Below are 21,920 nucleotides of genomic sequence, written 5' to 3' on the forward strand. Positions count from 1 at the left end.
TTAAAAACATTATTGCTATTAAGTGCCTTCTGACTCATAGCAACCTTGTAAAGGGTTTCCAAGGAGTGACTGGTGAATTTAAACCACCAACTTTGTAGTTTAAACCAACCTTGTGGTCCAGTGCATTGTCCCAAAATGCCACACCAAGTCTACTTAAAACATCATGCTGAGTGAAATGTCAGTCACCAAAGGACAAATACGAAAGGGCTTCAAAAAGATAATGAAATTTTTCATGAACTTTTTGGAAGCCCCTTCATATTTCATGGTCCCACTAATATGGACTATCTACAGTAGAGAAATGTATTGAAATTAACTCATGGCAACCCCAGGTGTTACAGAGTAGAGCTGACTCCAGAGAGTTTCCTTGGCTAGAATCTTTGCAGAAGCACATCCACAGGTTATTCCATAGTATTGCTGGGTGGTTTCAAACTGCCAACCTTTAGGTTAATAACTACTGCCATTGAATTGATTCCAACTCATAGCTGCCCTGTACAGGGTTTCAGAGACTGTAAATCTTTATGGGAGCAGACAGCAGCCTCTTTCTTTCTGGCAGTGGCTCATAGATTTGAATTCCCGACCTTGCTATTTAGCAGTTCAGTGCTTACCTTACAGTGCCACACCAGGGCTCCTTAAAGAGTATCTCCCTCCTGTTAAGGAATTGAACCCCAGTCTCCTACATGACAGGTGGGGATATGACCAATGTGCTCAAAAAAGAAAAGAAAAAACAAGCCTCAAATCACAAACCCCCTTCTATCCAGTCCCTTTGAAGTCAGTGTTTCCAGCACTGTACATCTGTACAGGAGCAGACTGCCTCCTCTTTCTCCCAGGGAGCTGATGGTGAATTTGAACTGCCAGCCTTGTGTTTAGCAATCCAGTGCTTATCCTGCAGTGCCACCAGGGCTCCTTAGCCCTTTATGATGTTATTTATTATTGTTAAGTGTTGTCGAGTCGGTTCCAACTCATAGTGACCCTGTACAGGGTTTCTGAGGAGTGGCAGCTGAGTTTGAACTGCTGACATTGCAGTTCAAACTGATCTTGAGGTCCAGTGCTTTATGGTCCAGCGCCACACCAGGACCCTTCTGTATACTGTCGTTGTGCCTTTAAGTCGGCTTCAACGGCATTTCCAAGGAGAAGCCTGTGGGTTTGAACCTCCAACCATGTGGTTCACAGTCTAGTGCTAATCCCACAGTGCCGTACCAGAGTCTGCTTTTATTAAGTTGTTAAGTACTGTCCAGTCAGTTCTGACTCATAGCAACCCTATATAGGGTTTCCAGGGAGCCACGAACCTTGTGGTTAGTAGTCCAGTGCTGATCCTACAGTACCACAGTAAACCCCAAATCATTTACACAACCCAGGAACTGCCATGGGTTAGAAATGGTTCAACGGGAATGGACTTGGGAGTTTTGTATGGAAATCTTTTTGGTTTTGTATGGAGAACTTATTGGCAAGACATAGGAGGAAAGAGGGAATCATTACTTAAGAGACACGGAGTTTCTGTTTGTTGTTGTTGTTGTTGTTGTTGTTGTTAAGTGCTGTCAAGTTGGTTCCGACCCCTACTGACCCTGTACAGGGCTTCCAAGGAGCAGTTGATGAGCTTGAACCACCAACCTTTTGGTTCAAACCAACCTTGCAGTCCAATGCATTAACCCACAATGCCACACCAGTTCTGTTAGAACTTTTTTTTTTTTTTTAATTGGAAATGGATACTGATGATGGTTGCACAACATGATGACTGTAATTAATGTCACTGAACTGGACATGTAAGAAGTGTTGAAATGTCAAATGAGTTATATATACACACACATACAATTCTGTGGAAATTTTCCAGTATCTTTTCATTTCATTTTCCATTTGCTTTTGAAGTCCTCTCTTATATACTTACCACAATTTTTATTATTAGTTTTTTAAACAACACTAACAGAACAGATAGTCTCCTGGTGTGGCACTGTAGGATAAGCACTGAACTGTGAACCAGAAGGTCAGCAGTTCAAACCCACCAGCTGCTCCTCAGAAACCCTGTACAGGGTTGCTATGAGTCAGAACCGACTCGATGGTGCTTAACAACAACAGAAGAGGAGATGGACTTGGCATAACCGTAAATTGTTTCACTAATCAAATTGGACGGCTGTTGTAGAAGCCTCGTATTATTCCTAAGAGGCTAGGCTCTCCACCTGTGGGCTCTAAGGTTCTGGGAGCCTGCTGGGCAGGTGTAGGCTCTTAGGGCCTCTCCCCTGAGTCTTTGCGGCTCCATTATCTTGTTCTCATTCAGAATGATGGATTTCATTATGAACAATCTCCTCCAAAGCTCTTTTGTATGAATCCCTTCTTTCTCCAAAGGCTGTTCTATTGGCAGTATGGAGAATGAGAAGGGGATATGCCTTCTGGCCTAATGATAATTGATTTTCACCAGTTGGTTCAGCAGCTGGGTTAGGCAGTGGGGATATGAAAAGATAGAGCAGAACTCTGCCCTGGCAGCCTATCAGAGAAGCTAAGACACACTGACCTCATCTATCTCTGAATAATAGCCTGAGCTGAATTGTTTTCTGTGTGTAATGACCAGGTTTCTATAATCTACTGAGCATGGCTGTTGGTGAAAGTATAGTCTGGCCATGTTGGGAAAAAGCTTGCAGAGAAAGGAGCTAAGATTTAGATTGCACGCTTACTCTGTCAGCCTAGGTGCTAGGTGCTGTGGCAGGGTCTTGCATATTCTTAAGTAGGTAAGTCTGCTAATTATCCCTATGTGGTAGAGAGGAAGCTGAGACTCAGAGAAATTGGATGGTCACATGGCTGGGTGTGAATCCAAACCCAAACTCTCAGATTGAAGCACACCACCTTTCCACAGTGTTCAGTACAGTCCTATCAAACACACACACACGGCCGATGTCTTAGTATTGTGCTTGCTAGCTATTTCCCCCTACTATTCATCTTGAATAGTATACTCTTATGAGGTAAGTAGAGTCACACCTTAATTGGAGGCAGCCAGCTGATGCACGAAGTAGAAACAGACAGGTTACGCTTTGACACTGGGTTTCCTTAAGTGCCCATTACTCTTCCCCTTGGGTAACTCCCTGCCAGGCCCGGCTCCCATCATGCCAGGAAAGTCTATGGTTCACTTAAAGTTAACGATGACCTGCCTCAGTAAGATCTAGTCGTTCAGAACAGGGCCATGTGGCAAACATGAGTTGCACGGTTCTTCCTGTTCTTGGAGAGGTGGCAGAAACAGGGCTGGGAAGAAGGTCTGATGGCCCCCGTTTCAGAGTTCAGGCTCTTCTAGTGGAGGTTTGCACTGTGAGAGCAAAGTCCTCTGGTAATGAAGTCATTTGTCCTTGGAAACAGAATGAGTCCTCTGTGAAATCAGAAACAATGAGCATGTTGAGTTCCAGACCAGGGGTGAATGAAAGCTGGGCCAGAGGTCCATGGTGATGAATTGGGACAATTCAAGGGATGCATTCTTCAAGACAAGTTTCTGTTGTCAACAAGTTGACTCAGTTGTAGTGATACTTAGTTAACGGTCATTAATGCCTCAGTTTTGAGTAATTTCCTCACGTGAGGAAGCCTTGAACTCTTGCTGGAGTTGTGATCAATGTCATTTATTGTGTTTTAAAAATAACCAATTGAGAAATGGATGAAGAATAGTTTGGGGTTGCCACCGTCATAGTAGTTTTCATGGAATTGTTTTCCTTTGCTTATCATTTACTTGGGAAACAAACACTTACTCTCGGTGTTTGTTTAGGGTATTGCTAGTAATAATTTCCAGGTAATAAAAGTTGGGCGTTGCTACTCTCTGTTGTTAGGCAAAAGTTTCTGCTGCAAGTTTTTCAGAACTTAGTTTATGAATCAGTAAACAAACAAGAGTCCTCCAGACTTAAAAAAAAAAAAAGTAGCCAGTTCGTTAACACAGTTTAGCCCCATCCTATGTAGATCTATTTAGATGCCTATGCGGTTTGACTTTTTCTAGCAGGAGCTGTGTCCCCAGAGTGTAGCAGTTTGGGGCAGTGCCCAACACGGCAAAATGCCTCAGAGATGGGTGTTAAGAACTGGCATCGGCCTCCTCCTTCTGCTGTGCCCTCTAGAGATAAGGTTAACGACCACATACACTTCACCAGTGTAGGGTAAGGGAGCATTTGAAACAAAGAAAAGCAGTAAATGCACTAGGAACGACAGGCACGCTGGCTGGAGACCAAGATTTGGTAGAAGGAGGCTCTGTCGGGGACCTGAGTCGCTGCACCGTCCGAGGAGGGACGATGTGTGAGAGCAAGAGGCCAGGGAGGTCAGCTGAGGCTGGGAGTTTCCTGGCAGCGAGAACAGCTCAGTGAGTGACCCGCGGCTCAGTGAGTTGAACACTCACACTTGGGTTTCAGACTTGAAGTTTGTTCTTGGCAGCGCTGCAGGGGCGGGGCCTGGGAGCTCAGCTAACCGCCCTCCTCCTTTCTTTCCTAAAGGTGAGCCTGTGGGGCGGCGGGGATCGCAGGAGCTCCGGACGAGCTGGAGGAAGTGTCATGAGTCTGTAGGAATGCCGGCCGCGGGGCTTGTCTGCTCGGGGACCACGCGCTGCCAGAGGAATAAAACCCAAGACGCCCTGGGGCTGAGCGAGTGAATGACCGGCATAGCCAACTTCCTCCTCTGAGGCTGGCTGAACCTCGGTGCTGTTTTCCTGCTCCTCTGCTTTCTTCGTCGATTAACCCCGTGGAGTCCTGACTCTTTTCCACCTTGAACATCAATCAATATGTGTCATGTCATTGTCACCTGTCGCTCGATGCTCTGGACCCTCCTGAGTATTGTCGTGGCATTTGCAGAACTCATTGCCTTCATGAGCGCAGACTGGCTCATTGGAAAAGCCAAGACGACTCGCAGCCATGGGGAGCCTGACAACCAGACGCGGGGTTCCTCGGAGCCCCACCACCCCACCTTGGGTATCTACGCCCGCTGTATCCGTAACCCTGGGGTGCAGCACGTCCAGCGGGAGACGCTATGTGGGCCCTACGCTGAGAACTTCGGCGAGATTGCCAGTGGCTTCTGGCAGGCCACTGCTATTTTCTTAGCTGTGGGGATCTTCATCCTCTGTATGGTGGCCTTGGTGTCCGTCTTCACCATGTGCGTGCAAAGCATCATGAAGAAAAGTATCTTCAACGTCTGCGGGCTGTTGCAAGGAATCGCAGGTGAGTGTGCTTGTGGGTAGAGGGCGGGGTCTGAGAGTCACAGCAGGCAGGCAGTTAGTTAACTGCTTACATCTGGAGACAGCTTCCCTGTTATCAGTCTACTTTTGTTAGAGTAGTTTCAGGCACCAGGAGCGCGCTTCCCTCATGTTTTCCCCGGGTTTCTGTCTCTTTCACTAACAGGAAGACAGTGCCTTTTTCTGGTCTCACATGTTCTCTCTTGCCTGCTTATTTCTTAGGGCTCCAAGTTGTTGGTTTTGGTTTGAGGAACTACTCCTAGTTTTTTTTGTGTGTGTTTTGTTTTTTCCTATTCCCTTTAAATTAAAAGCATGTTTTCCGTGTCAGTACACTGAGCAATTATGGTGAGAGAATCAGCTCAGCGGTAGCAAGCGGGCGCTCGATGCTGAGAAAGAATGTTTAAGTGCTGGGAGTTTATTAAGAGCCTGGTCCTGCCACACATCTCAGCCTCTCGTCCCAACTGCAAGAGGCCGAAACGCGGGCCGGGAAGAATGAGCATCAGCTGCTCTGTGTTTAATAATGCTCGGGTTTAAACGGTCTCCTGGAGTCTGACAGAATGTTCTGTGCACTCGGGTTAGACAATGCGAGATGACTCTCCCCGTTCCTGGGTAATTCTCACTAATGAGCTTGTTAGAAATTGTTAGAAAGGTGAGCGTGGGTTCTCTGAGCTGCAGGAAAGCATCCACTTTCATATGCTTCCTCACGTGGGCTTGAAAGTTGGGACCTGAACCAAGTGGGTGTGCGTCTGTCTTGCCAACTGAAATTCATCACACACACACACACATACACAGAGAGCTTATGAGTTTGAAGACATCTCCGAGGAAGGAGACAAATAGACCCCTGCTTTTAATTTTCAAGAAAAAACTGCTGTGCACTTCTTTTTAAACAATCACAGCTAAGGTATTTATTAATCTGAAACCTAACAAAGAGAAATGGCAATCCAACTGCAACCCCTAAATGAAGAGCACACCCCTAAGCAAATGAATTACTCAGCAAGGTGAATTACTCTGGTTTGTGTTTTAGCAAACTCTTGAGCTTAGCAGGGCTGCTTCCAAATAAACAGATGAAATGAGATAGTGAGGTTTACTATTATTAGTAGTATTGTTTTTCAAACACTTAGTAAAATTCTCTGTTCCTAGAATCTTAGGGGCCCGTGGCAATGGCATTACTGGGCCCAAGAGAAACAACAGGAGAGACTTGGTCCATGGTCCTGATTTAGCTGCATAAGGGATACACTCTAAACAGACATCAGAGTCCTTAAATCTCCTAGCCCAAAGTGACAATCTCAGGACTTTCATCTCTTTATTTGCCTTGGATCACCTTGACCCAGGCACTTGCAGACACTCACAGAATTTGGAAGACTAGAATTCTGATTTTCAGTTTTGTTATTAACTAGCAGTTTAACTTGAGACAAATGCACTTACCTCTCTGGACCTCAGTATTCCTCTTCTGAAAAATAGGTAGATTGAAAATCATGACCTTTTTTTAAAAAAAAAAATTATTTTTGATTCTGTTGTCTCCTTTTGAAATCTTTAGTATATCCCTTTCAGTTTGGCATTTCACTGCTCAGAAATAGAACAAGTTCCAATATGATCCATATTTTGCTTGTCTTCTCACATACAGTTGCTTCAGATGTGTGCATGCATAGATGTTTGCTGAGAAATGTTACTAATGGCATTTGAAAAGTCAGAATTAACGTGTCTAAAGCGCACACAATTTACCAATCCCACTGAAGTGCGTGCAAACTCAGTTCAGCGGAGTTTTCACTCATTTGTGCATCCTCAATACTTTCATGTCTTTATAATGCATTGGATCAATCTGCTGGTCTGCAGGTGAGGTCCATGGTGTGTCATCTGAGAGATGCAAGCCATCCTGAGAAACATAGTGGTGATCTGCCTTCAAACAATGCAGTAAGGATGGGGTGGGATGTCTTGGGCCGTAATACCATCACCTGTCTCTCACAGCCAGCCTTGAAGACTTCTTTACGCCTGGTTTTTAATAAAGTGCTTGTCCAGTGAATTCAAGCACTAAGAATGTTGGCTACTCTAACATTCTTTGGTGCTCTTATTTGCTGCTCATATAAATGACAAGTGTTCATTTTGGCACAGAGACCAGTGCATATCTTAGATCTTATTTATGCCATCCAATGACATTATTCCTGACTTTTCTCTCTCCCTTTCTTTCTGGGTTGGGGAGAAGGGAAAGGTAGCACACCTGAGGGGCTAGTCTGCTATCTTTTGAAAAAGTCTGCATTTTCTAAAATGTTTACTCTCTTCCCTCTCCTGTTGTATATGCTACTCACACATACATAGAACATCTCAGAACATCTGAAAATACTCCAAATTTTAACCATTCGTGACCCATGGGACATATATCACCCACCAGCATTTGTAGCCTCTCAGGTTTCTTGGAAACCTGCTATCCCAGCAGTAGTACTACTACTGCCTGGTGAGGCAGAGCCCTATCACATCACTGTGAATCTGATGAAATGGGCCTCACCTCCCCAGTCCTACCATGAGTTCACTTGGGACATATGTGTCCCACATGATTGTATCAAAATCTATATATTATCTCAAAAATATGTTTCCCTTGATTTTTAGCATGCCTTCCATTACTGAAGACACATGGTTGTGGTGGTGGCAGCTGTGTGCCATAGAGTCTGTTCCAACTCATAGTGACCCTGTATAGGATTGCCGAGGCTGTAAATCTTTACGGGAGCCGAAAGCCTCATCTTTCTTCTGAGAAGTGGTTGGTAGATTCCAACTGCTGACCTTGCAGTTAGCAGCCTGACTCATAACCCACTAAGATACCGGAGCTCCTGAAAACACATGGCGTCAACAAAAACTTCAAAACAGAAAATAATTTGGTCATGAAAGATGAGCTAAATTTGGAGGGATGCAGCGGGAGGAGGTTCCTGCATCATCCAAGTACTTCTGTAAGGCCAAGCTCTGCACTGCTGGGAAATAGTGGTTTCTTTGCTCATGCTAGCTTAACAGTGGACCCCTTTGAGAAGAATCATGGGAAAGAGGGAGTAAACATTGTCAGCCAGATACCTTGATGTTGTTAACTGCCATTGAGTCGGTTCCGACCCATAGCGACCCTGTATAGGGTTTCTGAGGAGCAGCTGGCAAGGTTGAACTGCCAATCCTGAAGTTCAAACCGACCTTGTAGTCCAGTGCATTAACCCACAGTGCCACACCAGGACTCCAGATTCAGTGAGACAAACCTCTAAAAGGGAAACTCAGTGGGCTCTTCCTCCCCTAATTAGCCAAACAGCAGGCAGTTCAAGCCAATGCAAATGGCAGCCATGATTCTTGAGTCCTGGAATCTTGAAATGGTTCACATCAGTTCATCCCCAGCAGACATTTTGCATTCCCACTCCAAAAATACTGAATCAGAATCTACATTTTAATAAGATCACCTGAGTATCTTGTTACAATGTAGATTCTGGTTCAGTTTGTGTGGGTGGAAATGCAAATTCTCAACAGGGGGCTGAACCAGAAGGAACCAGTTCAGTTTGAAACACTGCAATACAGTGTCTGAAGCAGCTGGCTCGCTTTCTGTCCTGTTGGTCTGCCTTAGCTTCTGGTCAGCACAGGCTGAGCCAGGACTGGCTGCAGCTGTGTGGGTCAGTCTTCACTTGTTGCATACCCTGTTGTCTTTCAACCCAGGATCTATTAGACAGTGAAACAAATGGTGAGAAGGGAGGCTGTTGCCAGAGAAACAAAAGGATCTTTCAGAAACACTCTCCAGACTGGGTTTGTTCTCACAACTTACATTTTGGCAAAAATGGCATTTTTGTAAAATGTGACCCTGTGTGGTTAGGAGGCTGGAGGTTACAAGATATTGCTACATCTAAATTTAAAGAATAAACTGGCCTTGGACATATATAACCCTTATTGTCTAGATTCAAAAAGTAAAACACAAGACATTTGAAAATTGATATTTTAATTTTAGAAGTGTGAAATAATCTGCTACCTCAGTGGAAATCCCAAAATAGGCACACACACATACACGCACGCACACACCTACTTTCAATCTCCCAGGTACCAGGATTTATTTACTTTTAACACCTACTGGTGAGTACCAAGTTGACCCTTCCAAAATAACTGTGCACAAATGTCATTGGTGGCCAACACACCTTCTTGTCAGAAATTAGGAGTTCAAGCCTCACTTGGTCTTAGGCTAGACCTGATCCCACCTTTTAGTGATTGTGAAACGTTGACCAATTTACCTCACTTCTCTAAGCCTCAGTTTGTTCACAGATTGCATTTGTTGTTAACTGCCTCAGTCGGTTCTGACTCATAGCAACCGGTTAGGGTTTCCAAGGGTGATGGGTTTGAAGCACTGACCTTGAGGCTCAAACTAACCTTGCAGCTCAGCGCATTATTCTGCAGCACCTGGTTACGAATCAGGTTGCTAACCTCAGGGTGAGCAGTTCGATACTACCAGCTGCTCTGCGGGAGAAAGATGAGGCTTTCTGCTCCCATAAAGATTTACAGCCTCGGAAACCCTGTACAGGGTGGCTGTGAGTTAGAACAGACTCCACGGCACACAACAACAACAACAACACAGTATGCCCCAGAGTTTTTTTGAGGCTTAAACTAGATAACAAATGAGAAAGGCGTACTAATTACTAAGCACAGTTCTTTATACACAGCAAATACTCCATAATTGATAGCTGCTCATGGTTATTGCTGCTCTTGCTGCAGAGTTGACTGTGATTCATAGCAGTCCCATGTACCACAGAATAAAAGGTTGCATGATTGTACACATTTTCACAGTCATTGGTATGTTCAAGTCCAGTGCTGTGGCCACTGTGTATTTTGGGTGCCTCCAATCTACAGGGCTCATCTTCCAGCACTATATCAGATAATATGCTATTTAGATAGTTTTATTGACTTTTTTTTATTACGTTTTTATTGTTAATTGAGTGATAGTTTATATGGGAGAACATCAGCTTTACATTCATCCTATTATATTTCGTTTCATTGCAATGAGTACAATCCCCTCCATGCATCGTCAAACAACAGCATCTGCTTCCATTCCCTCTGTTTTTTTGTTTGTTTTTGGATGTACACCAAAGTAGTCAGGAATAAATAACCATTCAATCAATCATAGGGTACACCACGCAAACCTGCCCCCGGCTGTCAGCACACAGACCCTCTCCATCCCTGAGGCCAGAGTCCCCAGCCGCTCCATCTCTCCACGTCATCATCTCTGCCTTCATCTCTGGTGTTATTGCTTCTCTGGGTAGGGTCCCGAACTCTGCTCTTTTTTCTCCCTTGATGGTCCCAGGGTCCTCCGCCCCTGGACTGCACAATCAGCCACTCCACTCCTTTTGTTACAAAGCATCTACCTTTACATTTGCTACACTCGCTATCAGTCCTGATAGCAATTATTCACTATTGAACCACAAGAGTCTTATTCCCATCTCCTTCACCAGCCCTGTCCAGACAGGTTGGAAACCACTCAGTGGAGATTCTACCTTCCCCCGCACCCTCTGAAACTAGGCTCCCTCTTGAAAGCTTGTAAGCCAGTCACTTCTTGCCTTTGTAGCATGCCTCATCCCCCACCCACATTTTGGGTAGCCAGTGTCTAAGTTGCCCATCCCTGTCAACCTTGTGTACTGAGGGGGTGGGAATGATCCTTGCTATAAAAATTCATTCCCTCTTTTGAGCTACTACATCCATGTAAAGTATAGGTCAAGTTCATCAAACTGTAGTGGATTACTTTTTCCTCTTCTTTCTTCTAGTCACATTCTGATTACCCATTCAAGCCAGGTTAAATGGGTACTCTCTGCAAGTATGGGTGTTCTTGTGCATCTCCCCTCACTTCATATCAACTGGATGCTTCACTCTCTGCTCTAGTTCTCTGTGGCCATGTCCCTGGGCCCAGGAGTCCCCAGGTCTCGCCATACTGCTGGCCGACCAGGTCTCAATTCGGGTTGACAGTAGTCTATTGAACGTGATCAGACTTAGTTCACAACTTCATTGCTGTTTTTCCCCCACTTCCCCTTTAACAGTAAACCACATGCCTGCTTGTGTATTCCCCTTGAGTTTCAGTCTTGGAAGGGGTTTTACCCTGAGGGGACCCAACCACTTGCCTTGATGGCTCCCTGGCAAACATCTTGCTTGTTTTTGTAGTAATCAATCACACTACGGTTATTGTTTCTGATTTTTCCTGCTGGTCTTTCTTCCAAGAAGTATCTTCTGTTCCTCTAGCCGCTCCAGGCTGGTCTGCTATATTGACTGATTTTTTAAAGTAGATTGTGAGGCCTCTCTAGCTTGTCTTAATCTGGACGGTCCATTGAAACCTGTCCACCACAAGTGGCCCTGCTGCTGGTATTTGAAATCCTGATGGTAAAGCTTCCAACATCACAGCAACATGAACGTCACCATGATATGACCATAGTGGCAGATGGATGGTAGAGCTATATGCTTCTTATTCAAGTGTTTCTGCTTTCTTAGCATATATTTTATGTTTCCTAGAATGGCTGTGGTAGCGTAGTGGTTACGAATCGGGCTGCGAACCTTAAGGTCAGCGGTTCGAAACTACCAGCCACTCCGCGGGAGAAAGATGAGGCTTTCTACTCCCGTAAAGATTTACACCCTTGGAAACCCTGTACAGGGTCGCTATGGGTCGGACCCGACTCGATGGCACTTAACAACAACAACAACAGAATGGCTGTAGTCTAAGGAATCAGGGTGCCTTTCCTGGCCTTGTTCTTTAAAATCAAATATGAACATATTGTCTAGGACCATTCTTCACCCGGCCCCTTACTAGCTTGCATGTGTCAGGGATAAAGGGTACAGAGCAGTCCTATGGTTTTTTTGTGACTATGAGCATCCTGAGGTATTTTTTAAATGCAGATTCAGATTCAGGACCACAACTTCTTCCTCCGTCTCCCCTACCACTGACACACTCTTGCTTTCCTTTTTGGAGGCTTTGGAGGCAGCTTCTAACGGTTGAGTCTTGATTGCAGGTGCTTTCTCAGGCTCCCCTGGCGGAATAAATCACAGCTGATTAGTCTTCACTGGGTGAGAACTTGTCCAGGACTTGAGAGAGCCAGAAACACTCTTGGTTCTTATCCCCCTGGGATTCATTACAAAAGCTGGGTCATCAGCCAGCAGGATCATGTTTTTGCCAACTGTCTTCCTTAGGTTGTGACCTGGATGTAATCCATAGTGAAACTGTAGAATGCAAAGATCCAGGTTTTCCATGACAGCATGAGGCAGTTTGTTTTTGGAAATGCACGTAAGGCTCTGTTAGAAATCCACGGAATCCCCAGTGACTCAGGTTTGGGACAGAAGCCATTGAAATGAGCTCAGGATTTGGCTCACGTGTGCTGGCTCGATCTATTCCATTGGGGTTCCCCCAGGGTTGGACTAACACATGAGCTGCGGGCCCTGGCTGCCTGATCTTCCAGTCTTCCTTCACATGCCTGTGTGCTTCCTCAAGTCTGGTTGGCTCTCCCACCAGCCCTCTGTCTCCATCAGCCTGAGCAGCTGTGAGGCTGAGCTCTGTTCTGCAGGACTGGCAGGGGGGTGTAGTCAGGGGGACTGCTCTCTGCTATGGTGGCTAAGAACCTGGGGTGTGCAGGTTCAGCTATATTGGGAGTGAATGACAACTGGAAAAAGAGGGGAAATGAAAAAGAAAAAAAAATCTGAGCAAGAAGACAAGTGAAGAGTTTTACCTCTGCTGCTTTTAGAAGAGCTTCTGTTATCAAGCGGAGTGTGTGTGAAATGAGTGAGTATGTAAAACAGTGATCACTCTGTAGGACTTGGAGTCTCCCCACAACCCTACCCACTCCCGACCACCATTTTGACTTCTCCCATGCCCCACTCATTCATTCCCACACCCAAAAGACCAGATTAGTCATAGGAGAGAAGAGACATAAGAATAGCTTTGGGAAACATTGGGAGAAGGGAGGAAATTTCCAGCTTTCACAGAGCTCTACCCCATAATTTTCCACCAGAAAAATTAAACCTGGATCTCTCCGAGAAAACAGTGTGATCTTGGTTGTCCAACTTCAAAACACCCTCCAAGAAGGTGGCTGAGGGAAGAAAAGAAAGTAACCCCTTCCTCTGCAGTTAAAGGTGAGGCCTGGAGGTTTTAGGCAGCTGAGAGAAAGGTGGATTTCTAGATCTCCAGTCAGATAATGCTTTCCCCAGAAGTCAGGTCCAACCCGTTCCATGTCTGAATCAGCTATGATACTTTTGCTAATTCATCAACCTTTAATTATCCTTTGGCAAAGAACTAAAGAATGCAGAAATGTTAAGATAAGACAGGCCATGATTAAAGCTCAATTTAAGGAACTTATTATATGCCTACTAAGTGCAAACAACTGTCCTAGAAGTATTCAGGTATACAATTACTTGAGTTTCTATTTCCAAACTGTATTCGAGAGTCATCATTTCATAAACTGGACCCCAGAGTAGCAAAAAAAATATATCATTATATTTAAAGGGAACAAAGAATTCAACCGTATCATTAGATAAAAAAACTACTTGCCTTAAAGCAAGTGGACCACGTAGGCATTCATTTGAGTAAATCTAGAGACTGGCATCTATTTTAAAGAATCAGTTGGAAGGTCTAGAAGAAAATTGCAGGCTCTCTTAAATTTCAGATGTAGCCATTGATATGCAAATCGTCTGAGGAAAGTGCTTTGCCATGGTAACCACTTAATTGTAGACAAATTATCATGGCACCATGGATGATGTCTGTTCAGATTCCATTAACAAATAATCACTAAGCATGACTTTGAATATTTACACAAGCAGTCTGGCACTGTGCTTTAAGAGTCTTAATGCAACAGTAGTCGTCTTCTAAGCTGTAAAGTCTCTTCTTCTAAGGTGTAAATACTCTGCCTCTCCTATGGAGAACTGTAGCCGAGACCGTCATGTTTGAGTTCATTTCTTGTATACAGGTTTTCTGGTAGCTTTACCAGAAAATTGCTTAAAAGCCCTGGTAGCACTAACTGCCAGGTGGGTGGTTCAAACCCACCAGCCACTCTGCATAGAAATTGAGACCATCTCTTTGCATAAAGATTTACCATTTCAGGACCCTATACCAGGGTCACTATGAGTCAGAATCAACTCAGCGGCAGTGGATTCTTTGGTTTTGGTTTTACTAACTTGCTAGTGATTTTTTTTTCTTTTTCTTTTTAAAAAACAGCCCCTGGTATAGAAAGGCACTCTGGTGGCTTAGTGGTTACAAGTCGGACTGCTAACCTCAAGGTCAGCAATTCGAAACTACCAGCCATTCATGGGAGAAGGATGAGGTTTTCTGCTTCTGTAAACATTTACAACTACGCAAATCCTATACAGGGTCGCCGAGTCGGAACCAACTCCATGGCACAACTACACCACCTGGTGTAGACTAAATCTAAAATGTACATATAAGAAAATGAAGCCAATGTCTAAATTATTTAAGTATCAGTTCAAATATGTATCCATGAATCTAAATAATTTCAAACCAACATACATGCGCAGTGGCTGTGTGTTCAGATGTTCAGATAATTTCAGGACCGCAGTGTTGAACAGATGTCAGCTGACTCACTGTGGGAATAATTTAACATTATTTAGAGCCAAAGACTCAGCAGGCAAAAATTAACTTACTGTCCAAAAAATGTCACAGCATGGTAATGGTTTTTAAAGGTGTCTTTTACTTTGTTATAGCTGTCTATTCTTTTTGGCTACTTATTTTGGTTTGTGAATGCATTTTGGTTCTAATCAAACAGAGTTCGGTCTTTCTTCATACTTCATGTCAGGTCTATCATTTATCATGAAAATATTTCATAAAAACTCTTCTTGTTGTTAGGTGCCATTGAGTTGATACCGACTCACAGCAACCCTATGCACAATAGAACAAAACACTGCCTGGTCCTGGGCCAACCCCACAATCGATCGATCTCACAATTGTTACTCAATTTGAGGCCATTAATGCTGCCATTATGCCTATCCATCGCACTGGGGGTCTTCCTCTTTTTCTCCAACCTTCCACCTTACCAAACATGATATCCTTCTCCAGTGACTGATCCCTGCTGATAATATGTCCGAAGTCTGGCCATCCTGACTTCCAAGGAGTACTCTGGCTTTGCTTCTTCCAACACAAATCTATTTGTCCTTTCGCAGTCCATAGTACTTTCAATATTCTCCTCCAACACCATAACTCAAATGCATCAATTCTTCTACAGTCTTCCTTATTCACTGTCCAACTTTCGCATGCATTTGAGGTTACTGAAAATACCATGGCTTGGGTCAAGCGCACCTTAGTCCTCAAGCTGACATCTTTGCTCTTCAATTACTTTAAAAAGGTGTTGTGCAGCAGATTTGTCTAATGAAGTACATCGTTTGATTTCTTGACTGCTGCTTCCATGAGTGTTGATGGTTGATTCAAGAAAAATGAAGTCCTTGACAACTTCAATCTTTTTTCTATTGATGAGAATGTTGTTTATTGGTCCAATGGTGAGGATTTTTGTTTTCTTTACATTGAGATGCAATCCATACCAAAGCCTGTGGTCTTTGATCTTCATAAGTAAATATTTTAAGTCTACTACACATTCAGCAAGCAAAGTTGTATCTATCATCTGCATATCGCAGGTTGTTAATGAGTCTTCCTCCAATCCTTATGCCATGTTTTTCTTCATATAATCCAGCTTCTCAGATTATTTGTTATGTAAGTATAAACATTGAATAAGTATGGTGGAAGAATGCAACCCTGGTGCACACCTTTTTAAACCATTTGGTGTATTCCCTTGTTTTGTTGTAACAATTGCCTCTTGGCCTATGTTACAGATTCCTCATGAACACAATTAAATGTTCTGGAATACTCATACTTCGCAATGTTGTCCATAGCTGGTCATGATCTACACAATCGAAAGCCTTTGCCGTAGTCAGTAAAGCACAAGTAAACATCTTTCTGGTATTCTCTACTTTCAGCCAAGCTCCATCTGATGTCAGCAATGATATTCCTCGTTCCACGGCCTGTGCTGAATCTAGCTTGAACTCTTCTTCTTGTTGTTGTTAGGTGCCATCGAGTCGGTACTGACTCATAGTGACCTTATGCACAGCAGAACAAAACACTGCCCAATCCTGGGCCAACCTCACTACTATTGCCACGCTTGAGTCCACTTAGCCACTTGGCCAATCCATCTCGTTGGGGGTCTTCCTCTTTTTCTCTGACCCCTCCACCTTACCAAACATGATATCGAACTCTTGTAGTTGCGCGTAAATAGTTTAGCAAACAGCTTCTCACGCCGAATGTGAAGTAAAGCTTTATCATGAACTGATGAGCTCTCGTAATCTGACTTAGTTTATTGGGATACATTTAATGTGTAGGAGTTAAGGCTTTAGAAACTGACAGTGAAGTAATTTGCACATAAACATAAATCATTGCTGGGGACATAGGAAAACTTAAACAGTGAGAAACTGGATCTTTCTTAGATTATTTCTCAACTAAGGCCATCAATTCTTAATGAATGATCATTAACCATAAATTGTAACAACTTTTCTCTGGAACCACTGTGACAAGGTCTTTTTATGACACATATGCTCTGTCTTTCAAATAATTGTCTTAGCGTCACTCTGTTTTCATCCTTTACCCTCCACCCTGGTAAAGTTAAGTGCTATTGAGTCAGTTCTGACTCATAGCTGATAGGTTTGAACCAGCAACCTTGTGGTTCATGAAGAAGTGAAGTGACATTGAGTCAGTTCTGACCCATAGTTACCCTGTATAGAGTTTCCGAGGAGCCGCCGATCTTGCAGATCAAGTGGCTTTGCAGTCTGGCGCATTAACCCACAGCGCCACACCAGGAGTCCTTGTGGTTCACAGGCCAGTGCTTATCCTACAGTGCCACACCGGGAGTCCTACCCTGGAAGAGTAGTATTCTTACTATTTGATTGTAACATTTTTACTAGAAAATGGGTATACCACACTAGACTCCTCTAGGGAGATGATATAAGGATTAATGCAAGCATTTAAAAAATGTAATCATTGACACCTACAAATACCAGCCAGCTCCTACCCTTTTCCTCTCCTTTGCTTGGAGGGTGGGGGAGGGAGGAGAACCTTTAATATTATTCTTATATACTAAACTGACACAGAGCCACAGTGTGCTCTATAAAGAAAACCCTTTTCATCAACAGTACCTCATCTGGTCATCAAAGTAGAGGTACTAAAAGTCGGTCAAAGCTGAGCCTGGTCTAGCTTGTCTGGAAACTCCTCTTAAAAAGAATGCTATGTAACAAAACAGGGTTATATGCTAGACTCCAAGGGGACAGACTTTACTCGGTACTTGTACAGTAAGTTAATAGACTTCTCCATCTGAACATAGCTCTCTCTCCCCTGCACACCCTCCTCAGAGCATCCACCAGACCAGTAGTTCCCAGTGATTGCTGGTCTGCTCTACACTGAGGTTTTTACCAGTTCACAGCAAAAACAAGAAAAATAAGGACAATGTAGGAAGATTTCAGAAAGCTAAATTTTATTCCAATTTTAAGCACTTCCTCTGAATCTCAGATTATATCCTTTACATGTTTCATGTGAAAATGTTCAGGCGTCTGTATTAGTCAGGAGGTTGTCTACCAGCGTGATGAGGCTTTGGACTTGGGCATCATGGGCTGTGAAAGAAACGAGCCCTCAGGGTATGTGGTCCTGGTGTCTGCAGTTTTCATGAGCAAAGTTTCACAAGAGCCAGATGCGCATATTAGAAAGCAATGTACACTGCATATAGACGTAGGGACAACCAGATTTCTTGTTAATAACTCTATTAACTAAAACCTGTGTGTTTAAGAAAGAGTCTGAGCAGTTAGACGGAAGGTCAAGAGAGACAAAATTATCTGCTCTGTTCAAGGCTACTTGAGGCAAGAGGTATGAAGTTGCTTCAGTGATAATTTGATCTACTGGAGGAATGGTGTAGTAACACTGTTTGGGGGCAGTCTGAGAATGTTCTCAATAGCTAATCAGCTACAGATGTCTATTTTGGAAAGGACATGTTATTTTATTGATAGATCATTTTGTGGATGGCACTGTTATTCTAGATGGATATGCAATTTCAAACAGATTCCAAGGATACAGAGTCTCTCAGAGCAAAGACTTAAATGTAAGCTGATTATTGTTGTTAAGTGCCGTCGAGTCATTTATGACTCATGTTGTTGTTAAGTGTCGTCGAATTGATTCCGACCCATAGCGACCCTGTATAGGGTTTCCAAGGAGCAGCTGGTGAGCTTGAACCACCAACCTTGCAGTTCAAATGACTTTGCAGTCTGATGCAGTAGCCCACAGTGCCACCACAGATAACATGGTACTTCAAGACATTTGCTTGTGGCTAAGGTCAAATGTTGTAAAGTGGCATCTGTACCTGCATTCTGGAGGCTTGTGATGCTCAGATTGGAATGGAAACAAACTGGAATGCATTGGATGGAACATCTTTATCTTAGCAAATCAACCTGCTTGACAAAGGATAACCCCTTGTTTTAGCGCATCCTTTCTCACAGCACTCCTGTGGGCTTCTCACTTGAGAATTGCTCTTCATCATTCACCCTCCAACCTCTCATGTTGTTGTAAGTGCTGTCCAGTCAGTTCCGACCCATAAAAAAACATACAGGGTTTCCAAGGAGCAGCTGGTGAGCTTGAACCACCAATCTTGAGGTTTAAACCGACTTTGCATTACAACGTATTAACCCACAGTGCCACACCCAGACTCCTCTCATAGGTATATTATTTATATCTCTCATCGGTATAAGTACTCCAAGGTTTCAGTACATTTAACTCTCCTCTGGACAAATACCCTGCAGTAGAGCAGCAGTCTGGAATGATAGCTCAGGAAGGGAACTCTGGAGCCCTGTGGCCTAGATTTGAGTCCCAGGTCTACCACAGATTAGCTGAGTCACCTTACTTAGCTGCTGTGTGCCTGTTTCCCCATCTGTAAAATAATATTAGAGTATCAACCTTGTGCCTAAAACAGGCTTCTCAGTGTGAGTACATGTTGTTAAGTGTGTTCCAACTCATAGCCACCCTGTATAGGGTTTCCAAAGGAGCGGCTGGTGAGTTTGAACTGCTGACATCGCAGTTCAAACTGAGCTTGCAGCCCAGTACATTATCCTACAGCGCCATAGATAAGCTGTCTTCAATGAGAGTCATCTCTGTGAATCAGGGTGAGAGGATGGACTTGTTCATTCTGCTAAATGCCACTCTATACATACAGCATTTCTGAGAAGCTACCTTATGCATAAGATTTTTTAATGCTGTTAAAATACAGTAGCTGAATGCCATTTACTTTTCAGAGATGAGCCAATGGCTAGCCTGGTCAAATTCAAAGCTTTTGATGTATAAAAACTGAATGGAACTATCCTATCAAGAAGCAAAGCAAAGCGTACCACAAAACTCCTTTAGATGGACAGTATGAATCCCCTGAAGCAGGTCTCTATAGTGAGTATAAATATGCACATCACTGTACCAGTCAGGAATCTTGCTCCAACAAAGGAACGTATTTAAAAAAAAAAACTTAAAAAAAAAAAAAATCCCAACCTCGTGGGATTGTTGTGAGGACTGAGTTATTTGAAGTGTTGAACCAATGCCTAAGGAGCCATGGTGGCATAGTGGGTTGTACCTTACGGCTGCTCACCGCAAGGTCAGCAATTCGACTCTACTAGCCATTCCACAGGAGAAATCTGAGACATACTGAGTCGATGGCACACATCAACAGCAGCACATATTAGGTGTTCATTAAATGCTGCTGTTCTTATAACAATGGTGATGATGATCATTAAGAGATTACAAACTTTCAAATTTCATTAAAGCATCAATTGTGAATTAAAAAATTGGGGGTGTTTATAGCTTCAATTCTATAACCCAGTCAGTCCATGTTATCTTTAGTTGGAATATGCCACTGTTACCACAGAAGATTTTTCCAAAGGCTCTCCCAAAGTGAAGACTAGAAGATAGAAAGGAAATTAGAACAAGAAATAACATGCAAAGGTGGTGACCGCCATGCTGTTATGGTATGAAAGACTGGAGAGAGATCTGGGCTGGGAATGGAGGCAGAATCCAAGGAGTAGGAAACACACTTCTTACCACGGTCACTACACTGACAACCAAATGAATGTTCAAAGGAGCCCCCGATCCCTACTGTGAGGGAACTAAGGCCCTGACCTGGATGCTATTTGATCCTGGTGCTAACACATATAGAGTCACAGTCATTGTTCTGCATAGCTTCGCTGATGGCTGGCAAACCATTTACTCTTAATTTTGGTCAACTTTCACCCATGAAATTCTCACTAAATTGTACTATATGTGTCTGTTCTTTCATAAACAGAGTGTTATAGGGTCCTAGGTTTAGCCTGTTCTTGTTGGTGGCTGACGATCATCTGTACCATGTCTCTAAGCCGCCTGGCCCATGAGAACTGCACACCGTGATCACACCATGATCTTCAGCAAGGGAACCTCTTCATAGCAAATTCCACAGACAGGGAACTGGGTGTGCCACAAAGCACAGCCTTCATAATAGCTGACAACTTGCTTTGGGGTATTGTGAAAGAGAGACTGTCCCCACATAACAATAGCGGAGAATCTACAAATAGTTATCAGAGAATTCTGAAATAACATCTGTCAACATGGAATATAATTGGGTGGGTGGGGATTTACACAGAGAGGGAAGAAGAGAGATACATGTTAACCAGCATGCATAGAAATTTTGTCCATCACTCTATGCAAAACCGTATCGCCAACATGACTGAGACATCTGATCCCAGACTTACAGCTAAATGTTTGATCTTGTTGTTCTGTCCCCAGAGCTTCATCTGTGGCACTGCTCTTGGGGCTGTGAGAGAAGTATTTTCCCAGGCTATAGAGAAATTCATTCTAAGGCACCCTTTGTTGGTGTTATGAAGTGCCATCGAGTCAGTTCCGACTCACAGCGACCCTGTATAGGGTTTCCAAGGAACAGCTGGTGGGTTTGAACAGCCAACCCTGTGGTTTGCAGTCCACTGCTGATCCTACAGTGATACAAATAATCAAGTGCTTGGGTGCTTACTGCAAGGTTGATGGTTTCAGCCTCCCCAGCAGCTCTGCAGGAGCAGAGACAGGAAGGAGAGTGGCAAGACTCTTGTGTAAAGAAGATTGTGACCAGTGAAACTCGACAGGGCAGTTCTCTGTGACCTAACAACAGAGCAGCTCCACGGTTCTCTGCTCCAGTCCTCGCACCTCCTTCGGTGGTCTTTCCACTCCCCGGCTAACTACTGCCTTCAGACACCAGTTTTTCCATGTGTGCAACTGCCACAAGCTATCTCCATTACTTTGCCTTCGAGCCAGTGTCTGCTATCACCGGTCACTTTCCTACACGTGTCCACCCAGTTGAAAACAATGAATTCTGAGGCTGGCCTCTAGCTAACCGAAAATTTATTCCATCAACTTACTGATTTTTTTCTCTATGATCTCCTTACTAGTGGCCATTTACTGTAGCCACGAATGAGGCTTTCAGTGCTAGTGGTTAAGCTAAAGGCCAGCCCCATGGTTTGGCCCTTGCATGTGTTTCAGCAGCAGCATAGCAGGTGGTCTGTTGGCCCAAATTACCAACCCCTGGGATTCATGTTATTGACTGAACTTTTTTCTCCAGCCACTTCAAAATCTTGGCAAGAATTTTGCACAGTGGCTTCATTTTAAAATAGAATATCAAAGAATCACGGCCCAGCACCTCGTCCTTCAGCCTTTCATTCAAACAACAGTGACGAGCACCTGCTGCTC

General features: G+C 43.8%; 1 protein-coding gene across 1 annotated transcript in view; it reads left to right on the top strand.

The window, feature by feature from the left end:
• Positions 1-4,726: 4,726 nt before the first annotated feature.
• Positions 4,727-21,920, top strand: part of LHFPL2 (lipoma HMGIC fusion partner-like 2) — a 30,666-nt gene continuing 13,472 nt past the window's right edge. Inside the window, exon 1 of the mRNA XM_006875192.1 lies at positions 4,727-5,159. Coding sequence (XP_006875254.1) covers positions 4,727-5,159 — 433 coding nt within the window. The remainder of the gene's footprint in view (positions 5,160-21,920) is intronic.

The sequence above is a fragment of the Chrysochloris asiatica genome, unplaced genomic scaffold, assembly GCF_000296735.1.
Source record: "Chrysochloris asiatica unplaced genomic scaffold, ChrAsi1.0 scaffold00313, whole genome shotgun sequence".
Taxonomy (NCBI): domain Eukaryota; kingdom Metazoa; phylum Chordata; class Mammalia; order Afrosoricida; family Chrysochloridae; genus Chrysochloris; species Chrysochloris asiatica.